The sequence below is a fragment of the Chamaea fasciata genome, unplaced genomic scaffold (assembly GCF_029207755.1).
Source record: "Chamaea fasciata isolate MVZ Bird 193981 ecotype frontalis unplaced genomic scaffold, bChaFas1.0.hap1 SCAF_5, whole genome shotgun sequence".
Lineage (NCBI taxonomy): Eukaryota > Metazoa > Chordata > Aves > Passeriformes > Sylviidae > Chamaea > Chamaea fasciata.
In genome coordinates this window covers 64,602,132-64,628,312 of record NW_027094090.1, presented here as the reverse complement: position 1 = coordinate 64,628,312, position 26,181 = coordinate 64,602,132, and the positions used below count along the sequence as shown (strand labels likewise).

Genomic DNA, 26,181 nt, shown 5'->3' with positions numbered 1-26,181 from the left:
AACTGTCTACTGAGAAAAATGGGAACATACACTTCATTTTAAGCCCATTACAGAAAGAAATCGAAAGTCACATGGATACAAAGCTAATATCCTCTAGACAGTAACTGCTGGATCTAGTACTGCTCAGCAATGTGCAAAAATAGAAGTAGAAATCCACAGAGAAAAAAGCTAAGATTTTTTCTGATGTCAATCAGGTGCCCAGGCGTGGCTCCTGAGCTGTGAACATCCCATTGGCCTGACTGCCCCAGCGACCCCTCCTCACCCCCATTCTCCCAGACACCTGCAGTTTTCTTTGAAGAAAGGACATGGCAGGCATTTCCCAGAGACATGTCAGGACAAAGAAGGAAAAGCAGAGAGATGGATTTTATCTGTCAACTCAGGATGAAATACAGTGACAGCCCCCCAAGTCCCAAAAGAAAGCTCAATTTTTTCTAGTTAAAAAAGTGTTTGGCTCATTTGCTAGACCAGCTGCTTCCTACATAAATAAGAGGCATGCACCGAGTACAGAAAAGAATATTTGACATTCCTAATCAATTAGATAAGGGGAAAAACCAGACCATTTTCCTGTTCAAAATAAAATTATCATGGTTACTTCAGATTTCAAGGGCATTTATCTTTCAGCTTCAGACAGAGGGGCACTGAGTAGACTGGAGGTTACAGACCCAGGACTAGAGAATGACTAAGCTGCCAGCTGGAATGGAGGAGCCCAGGCTCAGCTCTAGTGGAGCACTGGGATAGAAACAGCTGTGTCAGTTGTCAGCCAAGTCAGGTGTGCCTTAATGGAGCCAGGACTGTGCCAGGCCAGGAAAAACTGGCAGCACGGGAGGAGGGAGTTAAAACACCTCAAACGAAATTGTTCAAGGGAAGCACTCTCAGATCTTGCCCGCACACTCCCTGGCTTTGAAAACTTGTGTAAACATTTAACCAGGGAAATGCCAAGGAAATCAAGGTGAGGAGGAAGGTGGCTGGAAGGGTTGTAAGAGAACGTAGGCATTTTCCCAACCTGAGTTCAGCTCAGGATGTTTCAGTAAAAAAGGTACAACCTGAGATGTGTTGTGCATCTTTTAGTCAAAAGCACAAGAGGCTTCAGGCCCTGGGGCAGGTGCCAGGCACCACTGGCAGCCCTGTACCAGAGGCAAAAGGAGCAGGTACAGTGGCATGGTGCCCTCTCCTTGAAGATCATGTGTCTCTGGATCATCTTTTAGGCCTCTCTACAGGCCAATGGAGAATGATGAGATCATTGAGAGGACTGACTCTGCTGTCTCACAGTTCAAAGCAGTAGCCCCTTTGTACTGCCTTGGTGCAACCAGGGTGGGCTGGAGGTACCAAGCGTGGGATTTACCCCAGGCAATTATAGGCTGACCCTGAAGTTTTTGGAGACTTCAGTCCTGGACAACTGTATCAGAAATATTAATTGCTGTGCTTTGCACTTGTAATACCAAGCCTGTGTTCTTCCACTATTTGTCAGGACAGCATGTTTCCCCAGGAAAAATACATACCAATAGGGCAGCGAAATGTCCAAGCCTACAAACCCCTGTCCAGACCCAACAGAGCCCTTCGGAGATCGCTTTCACACGTACACTCTTGGGCCTGTAGCGCCACCTAATGAACAGGCGCAGCTCAGAGCCCACATGGATGCTGCTGTGTGCAGGGAAATCAGGTAAAGACACTTGGTAGGGCACTTTGTTACTCTCTAATGTCTTTCATCCCTCTCCCAGAGCTTCAAAAATTACTTGTTTTATCCTCGCAACCCTGCTGTCAGGCAGCAGATAATAATTACCCTGCTCTGTGAACAAGATGAGGAGCAGCTTTTTGCTGAACCCAAATACATAAACCCAAATACACAAAACAAGTCAAGAGTAGTTGAGAAACAAATGAGAGTTTACTGCTTTTTCCATGTTGCTTTTGGAAACAGTGCTTCCAAGGGACAGGGCAAAGCATTGGCATGGTGCATTGTTGCAATTTACACCCTTCTCATGGGACTCACTGGCTTGTTTTTCGTGCACCAAGAGGACCCACCTGGGTGACGAGTGAACTCTTATCTTTCAGGAGGAAGAAGCTTGGTTCTGTAAGGACAGTGGTCAGGCATGAGAATCAGGAATGGCTTTCAAGGTACTAAAGGACATTCCCTCAGGAAGAAACCAGCTGGTGGTTGGTTTTTACATAGGACATTGTCAAGGAGAACAAATATTCCACACAAAGTGCAAGCTTCATGCTAGTCCCAGCAACTGCCTTCTCAGATCCAGAGAGCAAGACATGGAGGTGCCTCCCAGGACTGTGTTCTGGTTTCTGGCTTCTGCTGATATAAGAAGGCATCCCAAGGGACAAACCATCACCCAGAGCAGGGATCTGCCTTGAGGTGGCAGGGAGTTGCCTTTAGGCAGCAGGCAGACAGTGTGGGGAGTTCAGTCTCTCCCTGGAGCTTAGGAGCTAGGGCTCTGCATTCTTCCTTCTCCCTTTATGTTTTCTGTCATGATCTCAGGTCAGGCACTCACCAGAGCAGAGGCCTCTTTAAAGGTGCTGTCACAGAATGGAGCATGTGTGTAAATGGCAGCTGTGTGCTCAGAGCCCTTCCCCAGAAATCGAGGGTCTGAGCTAAGCATTCTCCTCAGCCTGGGGGGACTGTAACACACTCTTTTGAGCAGCCCAATCTGCTCTACCCCACACAGCATGGCACCACAGAGCATGGTTTATTTTGGTAGGTCTGTAACATGGGTGGAGAGCACATCCCAGGTTGGGCATCCCAAGGGCGTAACCGAGACACATCCTGGCACGAAGGCTGGGAGCCTACTTCTGGCACCAAAGCAGCAGATCTGGCCACAAATGCCAATCATATCATGACTGCACAGATGCTGAACCCTCAGCTAAGTGTGAAACAGGCTCTAGCCCCATAGCTGGTTTTGAAATCTTTCAAATTTTTCAGAGTGCTTCAGGGTGAAGGAAGTGAGCATTGCCACTCTGGCCCTTCACAAAGGAAGGAACAGGAGTCATTACACTGTCTCACATGCAAACAGTCCTCCATGTAAAGAAACATTTTTAGGTCTGGATGCTCTACAAACAGGTGGTGCCAGGAGAAGATTATACGTGAGAGTGGGAGTCTTTGGAAGTTTCAAGCAGTGAACAGCTGAAGAAGTTTCCATAGAGCATGTGGGAGCCAAGGCTTTTCAAAGACATATGTCCACAGATGGGCAGGCTTTCACTAAAACAACACAACTCAAATTAATTGAAACAACAAAACTCAATTTCATTGAAACCACAAAAATATTTTTAAAGAAAACAAACCACAAAAGCACTTATTTTTCTCTTGCCCACCCACACTTCTTGTCTAGGATTCAGAGCAATGAAAATCCTACTACAGCTTCCTGTAGAGGAATTTATCTGAAGTGTGTGTTTTGTGTACCAAACCAGCAAGGTTCACTCTTGCTGTGACACTCAAAGTGGCCCAGAGAGAAGGAAGACTGGTCTCTGTCTAAGTGTTTATCTTGGAAAGCAGAAATCAGTGTTTCAGCACCTTCACTAGGACATGTTTAAGAATTTTGCATGAGTCAGCACTGGATGACATGTACACACAGCCAGGAGTTGTGGTCAGGACACAAATCGCATCTTGCCCAGGAAATGCACCATGCCATAGCTGCTCCATGGCCCAGTGAGCTCTGAATTTGTCTTGCATTGAGCAAGTGATTCAGTGAGTGAGTATGTATTGCCCTTGCTCTTGAAAAAGAGAATAATCTGGTGTTTGGGGGCAGTCTCCCAGAGGGTGGAATTTTATGGCTCTGAAGACAGAGGAGGGACAGGACTGTGATCACCAACACTACTGGGTTTGTGCAATAATTGCTGAGGTATCATTTAAAAGGTAGGAAAACAACAAACTCTCTTCTGGTAGCATTTGCAAAAAAGTGGTAGCTGCTAATTTTTGCACTGATCCTGCTCTGGGAAGTAGCTGAGCTCTTCAAGGAAGTCTGGGAAGAAGCACCTACCTGGCAGTTCCCGGCCACACCTGGCTGTGAGACAAGGTGCAGAGGAAAACATCTGCCCACCAGGTTGATCTAAGACTAAAGGACAAGTGCTAGCTGTGCTGGATTGAGAGGAACACAGTCTGGGATTCTGGCTTACCATCCCACTAAAAGGTCTTCTAGGGGCCTTAGATGTGCATCCAAGGCATGGCCACATTTAAAGAGAAGTGCTGGGTGCTTGCATCTAAAGAGGATGGAAGACTGCTGTTAACAACTGGACTGTAAGCTGTGTAAGGGGTGGAGAAACCCCACGCTGGGCAAAAAGTGTTTATGAATGGAAACAAAATGACACAGAAAGTATTTTTCTTCATGATAGACCTCAACCAGAACTCTCAGGGGGGTCCTCTGCTTGGGCCAGATGATCTTTCCTCTGTCCTCTAGGACCTCAAGGCTGGGGGTCTTCCACGTTTGTTCTCCTTGTGTCTGCTGTGTAACACCCGGAGGCAGAGCACCACTTTGGGCTGGGGCTCACTGGCCATCCAGCGTGAGGAAATCCTTGTGCTGGAAACAGATCAGAGCCAGGTGAGGAACACACAGTAGCACAGATTTACGCACACTCTTCACTGGCTGCTGGTGCCAAGGGCTCCGGATATGCCGAGGAGCTGCCAACTGGCAGCAGAGGGCAGCTGCATTCCTTCCACGCATTTTAAGAAACTAACACTAAAAATACTAATTGATGAGAGCATACCGACAGGGTAGTTTTTCTGGTGCCCTTAGGCTTAACTGCACTGATACCCGGTGCATCCTGCGTGTGTCTTCCATGCTTCCATAGGGCACACGGAGCTGCTTCCCTGGCCCAGGGTAGCACCGGCTGTGCCTGTTTACTGTTCTTTACTCCTGCGATGTACTCGGAGGCTGCCTGCCGAAACCGCAGTGTGCAAATGAACCGGACCTGTGCTTGCAGGGCAGCAGGATGAGAGCCATCTACTGCTAATTAGTCTACTGCTAATTAGACACGCAGCACCGCAGTGGGAGAGGCCGGTTCACCCACCGGCTCAGCGATACCTTGCACCAGGCATCGACAGTCTGGCTCCCCAGGGCTGCCGGCTCCGGGACATTAGGGAGGCTGCCAGGGCTGTCTTCTGCTACAAGGTCGTTTCTTGAAGCTTCACCATGCAGCGTTTCTTCGGGGATGTGCTGGGTGGTTTTGAGGCTATGCAGATCTTTGCTGCAGTCTTCTGGGGGGGAAAGAAATCTTCGGCAGGATTAGGCTTTGTAGAATATAAATGACCATTAATGAATTTTTAGCATTAATGTAAGTGCTTGTATCAGCTGCAAGCTGAATCGCTTAATCAGGCTAGTGGCAATTAAAATGGTAATTTTTTTTTTCTGTACTAGATTCTGCTTGCAATTTTTACTCAAGTAAAACTCTTTGAAGTTAATTGGAATTTTGATTAAAGCCTCCTGGATCCGAGTCTCTGAATTTGTACTAAGGAAGGTTCAATATTTGCTTTGGTTTTCTGCACATGGAGTTCACTGCTATATATTAGTATGACTGTACAATTAGTGGTAACAAGAACAACTCCAATAAAGATTTCTGTAATCTAGTTCTTGATATACTTCAGAAAAGGTCTTTTATCACAGAATGGCTTTTAAAGTACTCCTAAAACAGGCTGTAAGATCTCAAAACCTTGACTGATTAAATTGTTTGTCTTAATTATTTTGAGTCCCAACGAAAGGCTTAGCATCATTCACTTAACTCAGAACTTGGATGGGGTGGGAGAATGGGAAATGTTCCTGCTCTTTGTGGAAGGAAGGAAGGAAGGAAGGAAGGAAGGAAGGAAGGAAGGAAGGAAGGAAGGAAGGAAGGAAGGAAGGAAGGAAGGAAGGAAGGAAGGAAGGAAGGAAGGAAGGAAGGAAGGAAGGAAGGAAGGAAGGAAGGAAGGAAGGAAGGAAGGAAGGAAGGAAGGAAGGAAGGAAGGAAGGAAGGAAGGAAGCCTACTGAAATTACAATTCAAATTACATTATAACCATTACTAGAATGAAAAGTAACTGTGGTGGAATGGCTTTTAAAGGTAACATTTTGCCCAAAATGTTGCAAAATAAACCCCTGGTAAACACAAAACCCTGATTGGACTACAATGAGGCATTCCAGCATTTTATGACAAGTACTTTCAGGCAAAGGAGTGTTTTTCTGAAAGCTGTGACATAACTGGTGCAAATATTGCTTAAACTTCACTTGAGTTAGTTGCTGATGTGGGAAAAACAGAAAGAAAGAAGGGAACAATCACATGGAAATTACACTGATAATACCAAGCATGTGGGTTCTTATATATCTCTGTTAATAAAAAGAGTATTAGAGCTTGTGACCAAAATGCAGGTCAATTTCTTTTTGAGTACTTCTTTGGTATCCATTAACAAAGTATATATATATATATAAAAATATATATATATATATGTATGTATGTATGTATGTATGTATGTATGTATGTATTCTTGACCTTAAGGAGATATATATTAAATAACGAGTTGTAAACATCTTGGACTAAGAAGTACAAAAGTTTATCAATAATTGAAATAATAATAACTGAAAGTTTGTTGTGACTAAGGGGTTTCTTTCTTTCTTTTATTTTATCCTAACGTGGTCATTAAAGTACAGTTTCTTTTTCCAGTCTAACACCTCAGCAAGTGGATTGTAATGTGAGGAAAATGAATACAAACAGATTCTTGTAATTCAGAGAAATGTTCTGATCTTCTTTTGTGTCTACTTTTTCTGAAGGTCTTAATTTTGAGAAATAAAGAACATTTTACTTTAAATATTTTCCCTATTCCCTCTAAAACACAGACACAGAATATGAGACAGGAAGACTTAAAAAGATCATAGCTTTTATTATTATTAACAATAATTTTGTAATATAGTATAAATGTCTTGAATATGCAACAGCTCTGCTATTAAAGTACCAATACCCTGTTATTAACTGTTAGTTCTGCCTAATGATTATCCAAAGGGTCACCATTCCCTGACAGTGGACTTTGAGTTCTTAGATGGTTTCAGCAAGGGTAAGCACCCTGCCAGTTACCCAATCCATACCTGTGGACACAGTATGTCATGCACAAATGAACACCTGCAGACTAAAAGACTGAGGTTGACACATTCTCATTGTATATTTGCCATTTCTACAGTAATGTTTGGCCTGTTTCACACTTCATGTGCAAACAGCACCCAGTGACATTCAGTCACAGCAGAGTAACTGAGCACACTTGCGGTACAGTAGGTAGTTGCATATGTAGAAATAAGTCCCTGCTCTGATGTCAAAAGTTTCCTAGGAGAATTCAAAGAAAAAACCCTCAGTCTGTTGTTTGAAGCAGTGGTTGGGAAGCAAAAGGACATTTCTGCAGACCGGTGTGCAAGGGAGCCTGGATACCTGAATGCCTGCTCTTGATGTCCCTGTTTTCTCATGTCTCACCGAAGAAAGCCTTAGTTGCCTTGAAGAGGTGGCCTGAGGTCCTGCTTGTTCCACGATGACTGATAGCTACACATGTGCTACATCCACTGAGCCTTTTTGGGCTGGTAGAGGCACAGAGGTACCCCCAGGACCCTGGACATCTCATCAGCCAGATGGATGCAGGTGGATTGACGCCGAAATCAGGATTATCAGCTGGATCAACGTTGAAACAAGGACTGACATCCCATCAGCTGAACTGACATTAGAACCAGGACTGGTGATCCCTTTTCCTCTCTTCCGTTTTTATACTTCTTTCTCTCTCTCTCTCTCTCTCTTTCCCCTGCTCCGCACCGCCCTCCCCCACCCCCCGCCTTCCCCCCACTCCCTTTAAGACATCTCTTCTTTTCTCTCTTCCTTCTCATCTTACCCCTTTTTCCAAAACTCACTGCCGTGTGCTTACACAGTAGGTCAGGGACTAACATACCAATTTCCATGCCAAGTGTGTAATTTACTAGTAACACTTTCTGATCGTTTGTGGGCCCTCAGACTTTCGTCGTTGCTTTCCAACGCGAGCATTGAAGAATCTCGCGTGCTTCCTTCCTCGTAAAGGTGGGCCGTGGCAGGAACCTGACGCTGAGGCACCGGCAGCGGCTGCCCGGGCAGATGAGCCGCGCCGGGTTCCTGCCGCAGCGCTGCTCCCGCCTCCACGCTCTGCCGCTCGCCGCTTCTTCCGCCGCCGCCGCCGCCGGCACGCGACCGCCGGGGCCCTTGTTCCCGTGGAAAACGCCCGTAAAGGCCGCAGCTCGGCGGCGGCGGGCAGCGCCCCCTCCCGGCGCTACCCCCGGCGGGAGGCAGGCGGCGCGGCGGGGCGGGAACCGCCTGAGGCGCCGCTCCCGCCTCCTTCGCTCCCGCCTCCTTCGCTCCCGCCTCCTTCGCTCCCGCCCTCACCGCCCGCTCCCGCCCCCTCGCGCGCGCGCCGGGGAAAACGTTGCGCAGGTTCTAAAGCGGCCGCGGGGGCGCGGCCGCGCGCGAGGGGGCGTGTGAGGGGGAGCGGCGGGGAACGGCCGCCACCGGCACAGCCTCGGCCCGCCGCCGGCCCGCCCGCCCGCCCGCCGCATGGAGCTGTCGGCCATCGGCGAGCAGGTGTTCGCCGTGGAGAGCATCCGCAAGAAGCGCGTGCGGAAGGTGGGCAGCGGCGGAGCGGAGCGGGGCGGGGGGAGCGCACGGGGACACCCCCCGCCACTCCCGCAGCGCACCGGGAGGGGGGAGGCGTTGTGGGCGCGCGCGCGGCCGCTCGGTCCCTGCCGCTGTCCCGCGGTCCTCGTCTCCTCATATGCGCGGCGGGACACCGGCACCTGCCCGAGGCTGGCGGGCAGGGGACACACGTGTTGCTCGTGAAGTGGTGCGAGGCGGAGGGGAGGCTGTCGCTTCTGGAGTTCAGCCTGTCTGCAGGATGAGTGCTGCTGACACCAAACGGGAGAACCCAGATCGGAGAGGGTTTGAGAAAGCTCCCGTGACTCAGTTTCCCCAGCCGTGGAAGAGCTCCCGTCCCTGCAGAGTGTTGCAAGGATTTAACCTGTGAGCATGCAGTGTGTAGAGATTCTCCGGTGGAAAGTTCCTTATAGGGCAGTCTTTTCCAACTTTGGGAAGCTGATGAGCCCCCCAAGAGGAAAATGAAACCTGTTCTCTCCCTCAAGTACCCGAGTGCTTTCCTTGCTTTTCTCTCCTGGAAAGGTGTCTGTGGGTGCAGCAGCGGCTCTTGGGGAGTGGTCATCCTGCATGCACAAAGGCCTTTGCCATGCTTTGGGAAGTGCTTAACAAACTCCTCAGTATAACATTGAATATTTTGATAGTTGTTCGCATTGCTTGCGGAGCCCTTGAACGCAGTTTCCAATCACTACTTTTTTTTTTTTTTTTTTTTTTTTTTTTTAAAATCTTGTACTTAGAGTGAAAAAAAAGGGATGGCTCTAAACTTCAGCTGTGAGCTGCTGATTGCTTGGGTCAAAAGGATGAGTGCCTGTGGTGGATGGAACAGTGTCTGAGTAGAGCGTGTAGCGAATAGAAAAGAACATGCTAGAGATGCTTCATAGGTTCTGACACACTGTGTTTCTTCTCTCTGCTTAAAAAACAATCATCTGGAATTTGCTCCTGGCATACCTCTCCTTCCTACATTTATGTGTGCTGACTTCTTGTAGGTTTGCCTCTGAATGTGTGAATGGTTTGGTCTTGCTCTCTGGTTGGCTTTTAATGTTCTGCCTGCAACCCTTCTGCAAAGCCATGCTTCAAGCTGATGGTGGTACAAGCATGCTTAAACACCCGTGTGCCAAATTTTAGGAGAAAAAGGTACAGTTGAATGGGGAAGTGGCTATGTTTTGAAAATAAAGTGATGGGAAACAAGCTTTTTGGTTGCAGAGTTCAGTCTTTTTTGATTGGTGGCATCTCATTGATTGGTTGCATCTCATACTGTAGCCCATATTTGCTTTCCTAGTTCACCTGTTTTCTTCTGCCTTTTTCCACCCTCAGGGTAAAGTAGAGTACCTGGTGAAGTGGAAAGGATGGCCCCCAAAGTAAGTTGTGTTTATTTGTCTGGTTTTTCTTTAACGCTCCATAATAGCTTGCACTGTGTCTCTGCAATTGAGCATTTCATTCATAATGGGCAGTGGCTTGTCCCTCATTTCAACAACAATAAATAAAACCAAAGAGCCACAAACCAAACCCAAATCTGTTTTTTGAATTGGCAACTAAGGAATACAAACTGCATGCCAGTCTATTCTGACTGGTTTTTGCCACCACTGAAATATTTCATTGAGATACTTTCTAGATACAAATGTTTTTAAATTCCCTATGAGTTCAACAAAGAATCCAGATTCTTCTGAGTTTGGAATGGCTCCTGCTTTTCTGAGTCAGCACTAAGAGGACCCCACTTTATGTTTAGAGCTGTCTGCAGTCTTTTAAAATAGAAAACATGTGATGGTCTTGTCTTCCTCTCCTACTGCTTCCCCTCTGCAATTCACCAACAGAAAGGGGCAATGTTTCAGATTTATTGATTGTAGCCAAATGCAGGTGATCTTTGTCCCTTGAAAATTACCGCCATGCCTTCATGTCCTTTGTCTGAAACATCCTGTTATTTTGAGTGCCTTTTCTGCTTTTGCTTTGGTTGCTCCATTGCAAAAATGAAGAAAAGTTTGGGGGTTTTGGCATTGCTGTGCACTGTTTACAGACACTTTTTCATTAAAATGCAGCTGCTTCTGAAGAAGAGTGATTTCTCTGTGCTTAAGCAGTCTGTGAAATGTTTTGAGATTAAAAGGATTAGGTAACTGGAGAATATTACGATCTCAACTAGCAGTCTAGTAGAACAGCCTCCTGGCCAACCCATATGGGGCCCTGTCTTTGCTTTTCTGTTTGTGCCTCTGTGTGTACATACACAATGTGCGTGGGTACAGCAGTGTTACACACGCAGTTGCTCTGTGTGTTGCTAAGCAAAGGGAGTCGCTTGTTACGGGTACATCCTCGCAGCTGCAAAGTGGGACCTGCCAGTATGGTTCTGTCAGGCTGTACCTGGTGTCCAAGAAGCTGAAGTGTGTTCTTGGGTGCCTAATTGTTGTGTATAATCCTTATGATTACAGGCCATGTGTGAAGATAAGCAGCTTCCCCTCTCTGGTGATGCGGGGAGAGGGTGACTTTATTCTTGAGTGTTCTGCTGTCAGAGTGTAATCTTGTGCACTTGTTGAGCACTAGCTGCCATGTAGCATGGGTCACTGCTTGGACTGCTTTAACCTCAAATAGCCAAGTCTTACTTCATCGCTGATAGAGGGTGGGAAATGTATTTGGAGCCTGTGAGGCCTCATCCCCTCTTAGCCAGAGTACTGATGTTTATCCCATTCTCCTTTCAACCAACGCATTGAAGTCCTTCTCTTGTAAAGTCCCTTGCTAAGAAGGTGGGCTGAGGCATAGCATAATGTTTCTTGGACAGAGCAGGCCTTATTCTTAACGGCTGCCTTTTCTTGCTCCGTGTCTTGGAACACTGTGGGAGACAGAAACACTTTGGGGAATTTAAAGCACCATTCCCCTGGGTGTAAGGTGATGTCAGGGTTCTCTTATTTTGACGTATGGCATGTCCAAGCATCTTCCCTCTTCCCCCAAACAGAAAATCTGAAAACTGTTGATTTTTTTTCCTTCCTCTTGCCTGCTTCCACTTCAACTGCTGCCTCAGTGGTTTGAATTACTTAAATTCAAGATGCTCAGGCCATTGGAGTCACTTTCATCACACTAGCAGTCTCTGTTCCTTGTTTCTAAACATACATATACCCTTGATGGCATGGTGCACCACAAGCTGTTTGTATCTTTGTGTCTGTTTCCTCATCCCACATCATTCCCTTCCTTAATTACCAACCTTGTTGCATTGCTCTTTGTAATCTCTGTACCTATTATCCCATCATTCCCATTAGAAGTATCATGGAAGGGAATAAGGATAGGTCAGTAGTTTACTGCTTTCACAAGCAATTCATGTTTCACTTTTTCCCCCCCCTCTTCTTATTGAAAATTTCTTATTCGTGCCCTACACCTCAGATTTATGGATTGCACTGCTGGAGTCAGGGAATGGAGGAGTGACAATCTGATTCTAGCTACAAGCTTGTTTACAACTTGTGGTGGAGTTAAAAGGAGGGGGAAGAGGAGGAGTAGAAGGAGGGGGAAGGAAGATCATATGATCTGTGTTTTCCAGAGTGCCTGCTCTCTGCAGTTTGCTGCAGCCTAGGCTGTGTGTACCCATATGTAAAGCACAGTGTGCGCGCGCGTGTGGCAAACTCAACCATGTTTTTTTTTATATGCTGTGTTTTGCCACTGCAGCGAAGCCAGAACCTGAGCTGCAGAGAAGGCGGCAACATCCACCAGGGTGGGGTTTTTTTAAGCAAATCCCTTTTCTTCTGCCTATGAAAAGCAATACAATGACTTTTTTTCCCCCCTTGTGGTGTTATTTTTCTTAAATTTGTAGGATGAGTGCCAGAATCCCTGCAGCTGGGAGGAAACCTTCCCCTTTTCAAACAATATCTTGGCTTTGACAGCTCACAGTCAGGTTGCTGCAGGAGGCATGAGCAAAGGAGGGAGAGAGGGAGGGATCAGCTGGTTATGAAGACATGTCTGTTCTTAACTCTCTGATGTATAGTGCACCTTGGGATATCTGAATGTCATATTTTTGTTTCTCCCTTTTGTAAAAGAATTCAATTTTCATTTCTAGACCTATTCTCCAGTAATGTTCCTGTGTTACAGTACCTTTTTTCTGTCTAATGGAGAGATAAAAGGGGAAAGCTTTCCCAAACCACCTCCCCTGTTATACCCTGTGTATCCCGTGTCCTCACATGCTTTCTGTGCTTCATCCAGAAATGTAAACATCCTAAAATGCTTTCTTTCTGTTTAAAGGCACTGATACAAATGCATCCTTATGCACCTGCATGTGACTCCTCTCTGGTCCTCCTCCCCAGGCTCTGGAAAGGAGCTCTGCCTCCAGGCCTGGATCTCACATTTCAGGAAAATTAGTGTTCTGAGGCATTTGAGGAGTCAGATTTTTTTTCTTGCCTTAGGGTTTGTATGGTAGAGACACAAGACCCACCTTTTCTGGGCAAGTGTGACCCCCAAGAAGTAAACATGCCCCAAGGAGCACTTTGTGATTCTTTCAGCTTCCACAGTGGGAGTGCTTTTCCCTAGTGTTACATGCATCTGTGCTCTTTGGAAGCCAGTTTTGGAGTTGCCTGCTGGGTGGGTTCAGTCCTTTCCCGAGCATCTGATGCCTGTCGCAGCTGTCTGGCTGTGGAGGAGGGAGCTGGGGCAATGACTGACGCTGTTCCCAGGCTTCTTTGGGAGCCTGAAGCCTGTTCGGAGCAGTGTTGGTGGCCCTGCCGGCAGTGCAGTTTGAGGTACTTTGCATCGATCAGCTCCGCTCGATAGGAACAACCTGTAGGGGGAGCCGAGCAGGAGGAGGAGGTGTCGGCAAGTGGCTGTCAGCTTGCCCCAGGGCCCAGCTCCCAACATGTTTGGTTGACCGGCATCAGTGGAAAAAATTAAACTCTTAAATTAGTCCTTTCAGCTTCGGTGATTAGAAGTAATTAATAATGCAGGTGAGAAAGCGTAGTTACTCTTCGAGCACTCTAAATTGAGAGACCTATTTTTCAGAAAGATGTATCAGACCGTGCCTCATTGTTCCATGGGGTTTGTGGGATTTGAGGGAGTACCGCAGATGAGACCTGTTTAGGCATGGACTTAAAAACGGTTTGTGAGTGTCTGCACAGGCTTTGCACACAGAGTGGAGGGGGCCCTGGGGAGGAAAGTCTTCCCTGTTTTCATACAAAGAGCTGCTTGATGCTTGGCCCTGCCTGTTTTGGGAAGGGGGGGTGGTGTCTGTGGGAAGCTGGGGAGGGAATAGCTGGGATTCCTCAGAGCTCTCACAATGTTGTGGCAGGCCCCACCGACCCTTGTGAAGATGGTATCCACGGCTGCAGCACACTGGTAGCAGGCCTGCAGAGAGAATGTTTCATTAAAATATTATTTACTTTTTATTCCATATGTTTTTCTTCAGATACAGCACATGGGAGCCAGAGGATCATATCTTGGACCCTCGCCTGGTGGTGGCTTATGAAGAAAAGTAAGGGCACATGTTCTTTCTCTCCCTGGACACAGGAAAAGAAATAGTGTCTTTATTTCGTTATATGCATGAAGTGCCCCTGTTGTCCCTACTTCAGTCAAAGATGAGATATCCTGCTTGATTTTTGTATCCTGGTGTTGATTGTGATGGAGAAGACAGGGATAAAACAGCTTTGATTGGCACTGTTCAGGAAATGAGGCCAAGAACAGGCAGCACTGAGCCAGAGAGCAATCAGATTCAGGTTTTAATCAGGTCCAGAGCTGGACTGGAGTGATGTGAGGTGGGAAGTTTCTCTAACCCATCCTTGATTAGCTGTATCAGAGAAATTCCCCTATTGCAAGGTTTTCACTCCTACAGGAAGCAATTCTGAGATGTTTTCCATGGTCATGCTGGTCACTATTGGGTTTTATTGAAGGAAACAGAGATATGCTGCAAAAAGTTGAAGTCCCAACTAGGTTTTATGCTATGGTATTTAGTACTCAGTTTGATTTGTATTCCTCTTTCACAGGGAAGAGAGAGACCGTGCATCAGGGTACAGGAAAAGAGGCCCCAAACCAAAGCGCCTCCTATTGCAGGTAGCCTCTTGCTCTTCCGTGTATTTCTCACTCCTTAGCTTCTCTGCTGCTCCCCTGCTTTCAGTGAGGTAGAAACTGTGCTTGCTGTTGAAGGGAAAAAATCAGAGGTAAAAAGTTAACACAATAACATGAAGTCAGTTTAGGCAGATAGTTTTAACTTGTTAGCTGAAGAGCTAGCTAATTTGTCTTTTAAAAAGCAAAACAATAAAACAACAGTTCTTTCTCTCTGAACTAAGATTTTATAAAGTATGGGCTTGGGTAGTTGCAGGTTACCTGGTTTGTGTGTTCTTCTAATTTCATGTTGACCTTGGACTTTCCATCAAGTCAAAGGTAGCCCGTAGTTGGAAGTGGAGTTTCAGAATGCTTTTACAGTTGCCAAGCAAAGCAGCCAATCCTAGGAAGCAGATATTAGGAAGAGCTTAGAAGGCAGTTGAAGAGGGGAGAGAAACAGTGTTGTTAAAAGAGCACACCTTATCCTAGCTCATCTAGATGTGCAAAGAATGAGCAAAGAATATTTTCCTGGTTCCCAGTGGGGAACCCTCACTGCCTGCTCAGATATTTGCTCTGACCCTTGCTGTGTTGGTGATTTGGCAGCGGCTGTATGGCATGGACTTGAGGAGTGCTCACAAGGGGAAGGAGAAGCTCTGCTTCTCTCTTGCACGGAGGTTTGGAGGAGGAGACAGTAGCCTGCCAGGGGCCAAGACAGGGCAGGCAGAGTTCCCTGAGAAGACTGGGGCTACAGTCCTGCCATTCTCTCTCCGGAAGCAACGCAAAAACCAGAAGTACCTACGACTGTCAAGGAAGAAGTTCCCCCGCATGGCGAGTCTGGAGAACCGAAACTGCAGGCATGAGTTCTTCCTGAATGATGGAGTGGGCCTAGAGGCCAGGCAGAGCCCTGAGGAGTGGGAGGCCACGCAGCACACCAGCAAAGAAGGTGAGACCAGTCACCCTTTGGTGAAGTTCTGGGGCATGTGAAGGATGTTCCGCATCCTTCCACCTTGGTTACATCCTCCTGGGTTTGTGGTTTAGGTCAGGTCTTCAGAGCAGCCCTTGCTGGCCCATATTATGTCCCTCTTATTTGCTGGTTTCTTTCTTGTTTGAAGATCACAGATTTTTGGGGGGGTTTTGTTTGTTTGTTTGTTTTGGGTTTTTTTGTTTTGTTTTTGTTTTTTGTTTTTTTTTTGTTCCTGTTGGCTCTATGTAGTCTTACATCCCTGATGCCCCTCCCAGTGTTAGAAAACATGCAGTTTTCTAACAGAAGATACTGCAAGTTTTTCCCCTCTTAAAATTTTCTCCCAACAGAGGTGACACACAAGTGTGACAGGTGAACTCTGCCTCTGTCCACATTATCCACATGTGCTCAGCCTGCTGCTTGGTTCAAAGGACTTTGACTGGCAGTGGACAAGCTTGGACAGTGGCACTCCTCTCAGAGTGCTGCTTTAAGAAGCATACAGGAATGGTGCTAGGAACTCACTCCCTGCCCCCTCCTTCCTTTTCCTCTCCACAGCCTTCTAAAGCCTCTTGCTATAAAGCTATGCGAGAAGGGGAGAGGGAGATGAAGTGAGGATGGTAACTCCTGCTTGATCCTACTGAGTAGGCAGCATGAGTGTAGGCATGGGAGATGTCCAAGCACATTTGGCATTTTGGGGAAGGATACCAGCATCTTGTGCAGGAGGGCTGTGGGATGTGTGTGTTGCTCTCAGTTACCAGGGAAACTCTATCCCTGCATTATTAGAGCTTCTGAAGGCGTAGCTTTCCTGAGGAGTGGAAAACCGGGGCTTGTGCTGCTTGTAGTAGTTACTCATTGCTAGGAGTATCAGTTAGCCAGGCTGGATTAGGCAGGACCTTAGGGAGAAGGTTGTGTTCTGGGAATCAGTGCTATTCCCTCCTTTCTGAGAAAGACTGGAATGGTGCTCAGAATCCAGGGAGACAGTAATTGGATTAGCACAGAGGAACTCAGTGTTACATCCTGGCAGTGAGGAAAGATTTGGGGCTATTCTTCCCAGAAGTGTGTGGCACTAAAGCACTTGGGGATCAGAAGAGTGAGTGGCACTACAGAATTGTAAAACTCTTTTTGTTCTCCGCTTGACACATGTCCTGTGTGGAATCCCATTTACTGTTAGGGGGAGTTGGACTCTTTCTGGGGGGAAAGTAGACACCCCAGGTGTTTGAGATAGAAGCCAGGAAATACACTCTTAAGGGGGTCTCATTCTTTGCTCAGGTTGGGGCAACAAGGTATATAGTGGACAGGTAGAGTGGCAGCGAGAGGGTGTGCTTTCCTTCCTCTCTCTCTGCATGGCAATCTCTGGGGGCTGTGGGGAAGTGAGCCTTTGGGTGGCAGAGGAGCTGATAATTATTCTTACAGTGAGAAAGTGCAGGGTTGCTTGGGTTTCTTGTGTGGAGCTGTCTGGGAGCAAAGGAGGTTATATGAGGAAGGAAGGGCACTTTCTCCATGGAGCACTACTGGAGGATTTTTGAGAGCATCACACCCAGGCTGCATTGCAGGTGCAGTACAAGGCAGACCCTCAGTTTTGGCTCCCTTTGACTCCTCTAGGAGTATCTGAAGAGTGTGTGTAAGAGATTTTAATGTTTACCTTTTCAGCAGGGTAGGCCATTTAGAAGACAATGAGCTCAAACCACAGTGAATGGGCTTTGCTGACACAAAACCAGGTTAGGGACTGAGATGGGATGAGGGGTATGGGGGAATTGTGGATGGTTAGATGAACTCAGTGGTTTTACAGGGTCTTTTGACCTCTGTGTAGGCTGCTCAGATACCACTGTGTATCTGGACACCTGATCCTCCATTTTCCCTTAGCCTCTGAGGATAGGGTTTGCACATGTTCTTTCTTGCTCTGTACATTCAGATTCAGTACAGGCTGATTTCACCTATGGTTTGTCAGAAAGGAGATCCTTATTCCATCCTTCCTACCCCTCTCCCCTTCCTCCTTTCTTCTCCTTCACCTCCTCTGTTTCACTAACATGCCCTTATGTGTCTTTCTTTCTGCAGCAGATGTGGATGCCAGTATCCCTTGGATCCCCACTGTGCCCCCCAGCGAAGTGACAGTGACAGACATCACAGCAAATTCCGTAACTGTCACTTTCAGAGAAGCACAAGTGGCTGAGGGCTTCTTTCGAGACCGGAGTGCGCAGTTCTGAATCTCTGCAGTGCTCCCCAAAACCAGTGCTTTTTAGGTGGGGCTAGGGAAGGGTTACATTATCCCTTAAGAGAAAAAAAAATCCAAAATGTCTCCTCTTAAAATGTTTACAGAGACCTTTTTTCCCCCATTTCAGATACGCAAAAAAGGGCAGTGTAGGGGGTGTGTGTTTGTCATTGCTTTGTCCAGCTGAAAAACTGACAGCCCTTTCCCTGGCAAAGACTCCCCTCCTTGATGTTGAAGCAGCAAGCTGAACAATTCACCTTTTATCCTGTTAAGTGGCGGCAGCTGCATTTGTAGGAGAGGGCATGTGGAGGTGGAAAGAGAGCTGGATCTCTAGCCTGCCACCTTGTTCTGCAACTGATATCTCTTGGATAAAGATACATCTCTGTACATTTCTCTTCCACCTTCCTCCTCCCTCTCTTCCTGCAGCAGTGAGAGGCGATGGATCCTACCTGTGTAGATAACTCCAGCCTGTTAAGACTTTCTCTCCAATGCTGTTTTCCCTGTGGCCTGCTGTCAGGACTTCAGAAGTGTATTTGCCTGTCTGTGGTAAGTCAGTCTTTGCAGCACGGGTCCATGTAGACAGCAGAGCTTTCTCCCTTTGATTGCTGATCATGTGGAAAGACTGAAATGCATCTCTGAAATCCAAACTGGCAACATAAATTCAATTTGCCCTCATTAAAAGCTCAGAAAGCCAGCATAGTTGAGACATACCATTCTGTATATGCTAAACAGGACTTCCAGGCTTGGCTCTGCTGCATGAGGAAAGCGTTACGGAAAGTGGGGTCTTCTTACCCTTTGCCAAATTCAATATTAATAATAAAGCCTGCCCTGAATCTGTCATAGTAAGTTGGTTGAAAACTGATTCCTCTTCCCTGGGAGGAGGGACTAATAGGACAACTGAAGCATTGCCTGGCACTGCAGAGATATCCAAGATACTGGCACAGGCCCAGGACACGGGAATTGGACTGAACTGAGCTAGAAATGGACCTTGATTAGCAGTAAATTCTGTTCTTGGATCCCATAGAGAGATCCATAATAAACAACATGTGGGGAAGGCATGTATTAGATTTGAGTGGAAAAATTCCTAATTCTTAGCAATGAGAATTCTTGGATTGTGCTGCCTGAGTGATACTCTTCCATGACTCCAGTATCCTCACAGTGTCTGTGCTCCTGTACTACTTTACTGATAGGAACTTCCCCTTGAAAGGCTTAAAAATCTTTGCCAAGGAAAGTGGTCTGCATTTCAATAGACCCACCTCATCTTGCACTTCAAAATGCCTTGTGCTGGACTGCCTGTGACACTTAGAGGTTTTTGAAGAATTGCTGTATTTTGAGTTCGTAGTTTAGCATAGCATCTGTTCTTGCACATGCATGTTCTCTTCCATTTTTAAAAGCAAATTTTATTTAAATGGCTTAATTTTTTAAATATAGACCTTTTCCAATGGAAAGCATGAAAAGTAAGGTAGTCTAAAGTGGGAACTTTGGGACAGAGTGCTGCAGGGTAACACTGGCTACTGTCATGATTACTGTCCTCAAATACTATGTTTTCTTACCCCACCCCACCTGAAGCATCTCTTATCTGCTGTATTTATTCAAAATGAAAATACGAACCTTCTTAGCTCTGAGATAAAGACACCTGTGGAAATCCTCACTATGTTTGTTTGAGGGGCTTGGCTCCTAGCCTGCAGAATTTGGGAGCTCCAGGGTTTCTGGTCCTCCAAACATCTACTTATTATAAAGTGCTTAAACTGCCACTGTGGGTTTTTACTAGAAGCAGCTTTTACCTCATTTAGGTTATGGCAGCTCACTGTAGATTTAGGATTTCCCCTTTCATCTCAGAGCTGTTAGAGCAGGTCTGTCTTTCATGCCATCAGAGCAGTTTCAGGATTACTGGGAAGATCTTGAATTTCTGGACTGACCTTTTGTCTCTCAAAGAAGTAAGATGGGAGTTTAATTATGGAGAAATCTGAGAGGGTGAGAAGTGGAAGCTGGGGGGGGAATTATGTGGTGGGAGGAAGACTGAGTGGGAAAGAAGCTTGCAACAGCTAGCAAGGGCAAGCTGATGAGGTAAGCATGCAGGCGCAGGATGTTTGTTGAACGTGGGTGTCCAGAGCGAGGCTTCTGTGTCTGGAGTTGCACCCTTTTTTGCAGGATGTGGGGTCAGACAGTGCTGTTACTATCACCCACACACCCCCTCTTCCTGACACCTGCCAAATATGCTGAATACCTGCATCTCTCTTCTGTTGTGGACCAGTGGACACACCACGTGGTCCAGTCCACTCTTGTGCATTGGAGCAGGTCGGGTAGTGATGGTTGCAGAAGCATAGCATTTTTGCTTATTTTAAAAGAAGTCTTGAACAGCAGCTCATCCTGCTAAATCTTCATGGCATTTATAGGATCTGGTTTCTTTATTCTAATGTAGCAACTGCTGCCTTTGTCATGTCTTCATCTCGGTGTACAAATGCACCAAAAAAAGCTTCCTATTTACTAAATTCCTGGCTTTGGCTGACATTGGAAGCAATATCAATCTTGCAGCAGGAAAGAGCTTGTCCTAATAAACTAAATTTCCATCCTCTGCTTTTCACTCCACTCTCCAGCTGACACTTCTCAACACTTTATTTTGGCATTTTTTTCTTTAAACATATTTTCTTTCTTTTGCAGTGGAGTTTTCAAAGACCTGTGGTGGTCTTTCAAAGAGGATCCACCCACAGCTTCATATCTTAATCATTTTTTTGGATCAGGCTATCTAGTGTTCTGCTGACTGGTGACTAAACATCTTGCTACACGAAGTGTGGAACAAAGTACTTGGCTGCCATGCTGCTTTGTGTCAATGAGGAGCTACCCATAATGGGGTTAAGACACAACAAGCTGCATGTGCGTGGGTTTGGAGGGGAAGGTGTGAAGAGGTGTTTAGAGGAAACTAAGCAGTTACTTTGTTGTCATGGACTTTTTTTTTTTGACATTCATGAATTCTTGTTTATCTCAAAGAATTTTTTGAGAAGATTTTTCTCCTGATCTTTTTAAAATGTGGCTCTGTTCCACATTGTCTGCTGACATACCACTGTAAACTTCCTTGGTAGAGCTGGTCTTCAGGGACTTTAAAATTAGCTGTATCCCACCTCTGCAGGTGTAGAGAGGGTTTTACTAGGGATGGAAAGACAGGTTGTCTGGGTTTTTCTCTTCTCCCCAATACTGTCCATCTACAATTCAATTACGACCTCCTGTGCTAACATATCATGAAAATCAGATGTTGTGTTTGGATCTTTGTTAAGCATTCCGTTTGATTAGAAGAGCCAGAATAGCATCCAGCTGAAGCTGAGTTTAATAATTCTATTTGAAGCACAAACCGAGAATAGAAACAGGCTAATTCTCCCATACCTTGTTTGGCTCCATGACTGTAAACAAGAAAAATAAACTTCAGCCAGTGGAAATTACTGAACTACACAAGAAACTACCTTCTCAGAGAACTGCTCAAATACTCATTTTTAGAACTGTTTCCATGTGAAAATTTACCAGCAGTGTTGGAGGACAGAAGTGTTTATTTTATACATCTTGCAGTAAACTCACTCTGTGTGTGATAGACCTGAGGGATTTCATGAGACTGGAAAGCCTTTTTTGTTAACATTGTGTTTAAAAAAAAAAATCTACATGGAAAGGACTGCCTTTGTTCCTGGATGGTAGTACACTAGATGTTGCTCTGATATACAAATGATGCCTTGGAACAGCAAGTTTTAACACATAAATAGTGGCATTAAGTAGCCTCCTGCATGCTCCTTATTGTCTTGCATTTGCTTGGGGGCCCTTCTGCTTGTGAAGTCAGACTAAGGTAATTTTTTTTTTCCCGAGCAAGACCAGGATATTATTGTGAGAACACCCAAAAGCAGTTCCATTTGCCAAAATAAGCCCAAATTTGTTAGTGAATTGACTCTTGTTTATGTCAGAGCTCAGACATAGAGAAGCTTATTGAGAAATGAATGGCTTTTTTTGTTATTAGTGTTGTGAAACTGTCCAGAATTGTTCTTCTGGTGTTTTGTGACTGGATGTATAAAATTGTTTGTTCACCTCACAGGGGGCCCTTGGTCCCAGTACAGTTTCATGCTGTACGCCAGCTAATGCTGCTTGATGGTTTCACTGGAATAGAGAAGGGAGGCCTCACACAGGTCAAAAAATAGGCAGGGTAGTTCAGACAAGTCCCTCCATGGTAGCCACAACAGAGGCCAGGGTGTGGAAGACAGTGGGGGCTGCCAGCCACATCTATGTATTTAGCAAAGCAAAGTCTATCACCACCTTTCCACCTCTTCCTTTCCTCTCAAGCTTTGAGGTTTTGTTTTCAGAAGCAGGGAAAGTACAAAAACCTCTTTTTTTAAAACGAATTGGTATCTGCCCATCTTCTGTTCCTCCCTGGCCTATCTGCAGCCTAGGAAGAAGAGGGCAGTGGGTCTTTCTGGGAAAATAATAGGGACAAATGCTGGTCAGGGAAGAGAGGGACAGAGTTGCCTCAGAGCTGCTCTCACTAGGTGGTTGAGGAGGGGCCTTTGGGTGAACTGGCAGTTGAGGTGTGTTATAAAGAAAGAACTTGTTGTGAAACTGATCCCTTGCAACGGTGAGTGGAGTTCTGAATGGACCTGCAGAGAGGTGAGTGCTGCATTTACGTATCAGTCTTCTGCCAAGGGGAATGCAATGGAGATGTGTACATTGACAACTTGCATAGAGTAATTTCTACATGAAAATTTATAGCATTGGAACACATTGCTTTTGCCATGCATGTTATAAAGGTTTTCACTAAGGGCATGATAAACTTGTTTTGAGATAATAGCTTGTGATCAACAGGCCACAGTGTCCTGTGCCTGATCTTACTGTCCTCACAGAGAAAGTGTGAGCTTCGGGGTGTCAAATCACTTGGATTCCCCACCTGAAGGTGGTCAAGATAGGAAGGTTTATAAAACAGCCTCAGGACAGTTGGAAGGAGAGAGAAGCAATCACTTAAAATGAAATTCAGACTCTTCAGATCCTTTCCTGTAACTAGCACTTGCTGTAGAGATGATCCCTTTTTCTCTTCCACCTCTTTCTCTTTCCCACTTAACGTCTTGAAGTGCAAGAAGCAGGCAGGAGATGATCCCTAATTAACTGGGAGTGGTAGAGGTGCAGGGCTCCATGGGAGCATTTGTGGCTGCTGTGGCTTGCTACAAAGTTGGGAGAGGGTAGGATTCCTAAGACTGTTCAGAACCTCCATCACAGCTTATCTCATTACTGGGGTAGCAGAGTTTTGGCTGGGAGTGGAATTTTGGAGGAGGAGGAGGTGGAAAATCTTTTTTTATTATTATTGTTGTTTTTTAACCAGAAAATGTAGTGTCAGCACAAAGAAGCTTTTTGCAAATCTGTCAAAATGCTAAGCAGCTTTTTTTTTTTTTTGCTTTTAAATCTGAAGTATGTTTTGAAGCACTTTGGAAATGCAAAGCACTAGGAGTGCTAAGTACTCCTTGTCGTCTGTCTAAAAGTGGCATTTGAAAAGCAAAAGATGGATCTGTTTTAGACCGCTGGCTGCTCCTTATCATTTTTCCAGAGCTGCCACCCAGCCCTTTGCCTCCCTCCCATGGGGCAAAGTGTACTCCACTGTGCCGGAAGCAGAGGGTTCCCTAAGGGAGAAGAGGAGACCTGCTAAATCCCTCACTTGCCTTTGGGGCACAGGTTGGCTTCCTCCCTCCCCACCTCCTTTGATCAAGGAAAGGGAAAAAATGAAGTTGAGTTTCAGTCTGAGTGGTCCTAGTCTGGAACTATGACTCTTTCTTCCAGCTCCAGAGACATCTTTATAGAGTTTCCTGTCTGAAAAATTGCACCTTATTAGCTTAATTGAGGAACGAGGAGATGTCTGTCCTTCTGCAGGGAGTGGAGAGAGGAAGGGAGGGTGAACCAGGAGCTGTCTTCAGTAGCTGCTGGATTTTTCCAGAGGCCATTTCCTTCCTCAACTCCAACAGAACGCCAACAAAAGAACTAAAATAATTTAGGTCAAGCTTTTGTTCTGTGTATCTCAAAAATCTTTTGAGCAGGCTAAGGGCAGAGAACCCCTTTCCCTCACCTAGTCAGCTCTCCAGTGTGGGGGTCAACACCCCAGTTCTCTTGCTGGATTTTCAGCACTAACCTTTTCCCTCAGCGTATGCACATCATTAGAACGCTTTTGCACACTGACTCATCGAATTAGGTGTGCTCCCTTTCTGTTGCAGGGGGAAGATGGGGGACAATGGGGTCAGTTAGATGGGAGGGTCCCTGATTATTTTTGTTCCTGTCTCTTCAGTTGTTGCTGTTGTTCCTGTCAGCACGCTAGAGTGTTGGAGTCTTTGCACACAGAAAGCTTCCTTTTGCACAGAATGAGCTTCTAGCTTTTGTACAGACTAATTGAATGTATTTTGGGGGGGGGGGGAAATACAGAGCAAACAAATTCCAAACAAACCAATCAGAGTATAATGCCTTTTCTGAGCAAGTATGTGCTGTAAAAGGAGATTGTAGTAGCAAAGGGAGGGCAGGCTCAAATATAATTTGACACAAAGTGTGGTTTTATTTTTGTACTGATATGGATAAGAGACTGTACAGCATCTATTTATTTAGATGATTTATGTGGTAAATGTTGCAAACAAAATTATTAAAATATTAAATATGAGAACTGACATTTACCTCATGATATGTTTGTGTGGTCATTTACCCCCCCCCTTGCTTTAATTCTACAGCTGAATTGTTTCCCAACAGTCGCATCTATTGGTATATAAACATGCAGCGCATCTGGAAAATGTGCATGCGTACGTGAGGAAGATTGGTAAAGAAGGATCGATGAAGAATGGAGCCTGCAAAAGGGTGTTTCTGACATTACTTGTTACTTTGATTGGAGGAGGTCAAGTTTTTATTAATTTTTAACCCACTGGGTAAGTTAGAGCTGTCCAGGGGTGACCTGGGATGACTGGTCTATGTTGGATTATAATTTGAAGAGGAGAATGCCGATGGCAGGGTGGCTATTGCTCTGGGTTTAAGGAGTTCTCTACATCCTTGCATCCTTGAGGCTGCAGTGCCAGGACAGCTCTGCCAGCACCAGGAAAGTGCTGGTATGCCCCATATCCTGCATCTCATTGGAATGGAGAAAGTCTGAGGTGAGGCCTGGGCTGCCTGGCATGCTCTGCAGTGCTTGCCAGCAGGACAGCAGCTCTCCTCCAAGCCAGAGCCTCCAATGGTTTGGCCAGCAAGGCGTCCAGGAACCTCTTCAGGAGCACAGCTGCTCCTGGGTACAGTTTGGTCCCTGGTTCACCCCAGGGCTTAGCCAAGGAGCCTGAGTCCTGGAACTGCTGATACTCCGTGGAGGAAATCCCAAATGTAATTTAGTCCACTTAGGCACCTGGCTTGTTCCCTAAAGGTGTGTCCCACTCCATCCCTTGTGGAGGGGGAGGCCAGGTGTTTATCGTGGTACCTGGGCAAGAGAATGGGGCCGTCTGAGATACCTCTAATAGATGTAATGTGGGGGTGAGCCCTGTGCCTGGATGCAGCTATGGTATCAATCACAAAATCATGTGGAGCAAAAGCAGAGGGGGATGGGGTGCATTTCGTCAGTCAATCATGGCTCAAGGCAGCGTGGTTAGGTCTTGCCTGTGTTACCAAAGTGCTGTCAGCATGCTTGCCTTGAGCCAGGGAAGCTGGGATTGAGTGATGGCATCAAAGCAGGACTCCAGCCAGCCACTTACTTTCTGGCAGCAGCTAGCCAGTCAGGTGAAGCTGTAAGAAACTGCAGTGCAGAGTTACGGGAAAGCCTGCTCTGGAGATTCTGTCTTCCTACCTGTGCCAATGCTGCAGAGGCTGGCTGGTAGTAGAAACAACTTGTCCTCTTCTATGCATGTGTTGGCTGGATTAAAGGTTAATCTGGGCTATCCATTTTTTTTAATAAACAGTTGCTATGCTGCCCCTCTGATCCATGCAGTGCAGCCAACTTGCCTTGCACAGCTCTCCCCATCGGATGCCTGAGAACAAGGGCACTCAGCGAAAGGGGAAACCACAAGGGTTGAGCAGTTCAGTGTTCTCCGAGAAGCACAGATTGCAATGCAGCCTGTGTGACCCCTGTGATGGCAATCACTTCCTGTCTGTTCAGTGCCACACAACTTCCCTGCTTTTCACAGCATTTTGCTTGCCAAGCAACTGCTTTTGAAACAAGAATGCAAGAAATTTGGGGAACTTGTGTAATCATCCTGAGCCAGCAGCAGCCTGGGCAACTGGGCCTGCTTTGGGAATTCCTAGGTAGGCTCCAGGGATATGAGCATCCCACTGCTGTAGGCACAGCACAAACCCCATGGGCCTTCCCTCTCTGCTGCACTAAAAAGTTAGTGGGCTGGAGGGCTGGTTCTTCTGGCCTCTGCTTGGGCCATGCTGAGGAACCCG

General features: G+C 46.2%; 1 protein-coding gene across 2 annotated transcripts; it reads left to right on the top strand.

The window, feature by feature from the left end:
• Nucleotides 1–8,371: 8,371 nt before the first annotated feature.
• On the top strand, nucleotides 8,372–24,440 carry CBX7 (chromobox 7). Of its 2 annotated transcripts, none has more exons than XM_066184144.1 (6): nucleotides 8,372–8,584; nucleotides 9,923–9,966; nucleotides 13,971–14,036; nucleotides 14,545–14,611; nucleotides 15,206–15,545; nucleotides 17,622–24,440. In XM_066184144.1, exons 1-6 carry the CDS (start codon nucleotides 8,516–8,518, stop codon nucleotides 17,765–17,767), a joined length of 732 nt encoding a protein of 243 aa, XP_066040241.1. In that variant the 5' UTR covers nucleotides 8,372–8,515; the 3' UTR covers nucleotides 17,768–24,440. The 2 variants fall into 2 exon arrangements, with proteins under 2 accessions (XP_066040241.1, XP_066040240.1); XM_066184143.1 differs by having other exon boundaries at nucleotides 17,619–24,440.
• Nucleotides 24,441–26,181: the final 1,741 nt, after the last annotated feature.

Excerpts from the sequence above, each read along its gene's own strand:
- CBX7 (XM_066184143.1), top strand. The coding sequence starts at position 8,516 with ATGGAGCTGTCGGCCATCGGCGAGCAGGTGTTCGCCGTGGAGAGCATC. Across the intron at positions 8,585-9,922 it reads GCAAGAAGCGCGTGCGGAAG|GGTAAAGTAGAGTACCTGGT; the intron begins GTGGGCAGCGGC and ends TTCCACCCTCAG. Across the intron at positions 14,037-14,544 it reads GTGGTGGCTTATGAAGAAAA|GGAAGAGAGAGACCGTGCAT; the intron begins GTAAGGGCACAT and ends CCTCTTTCACAG.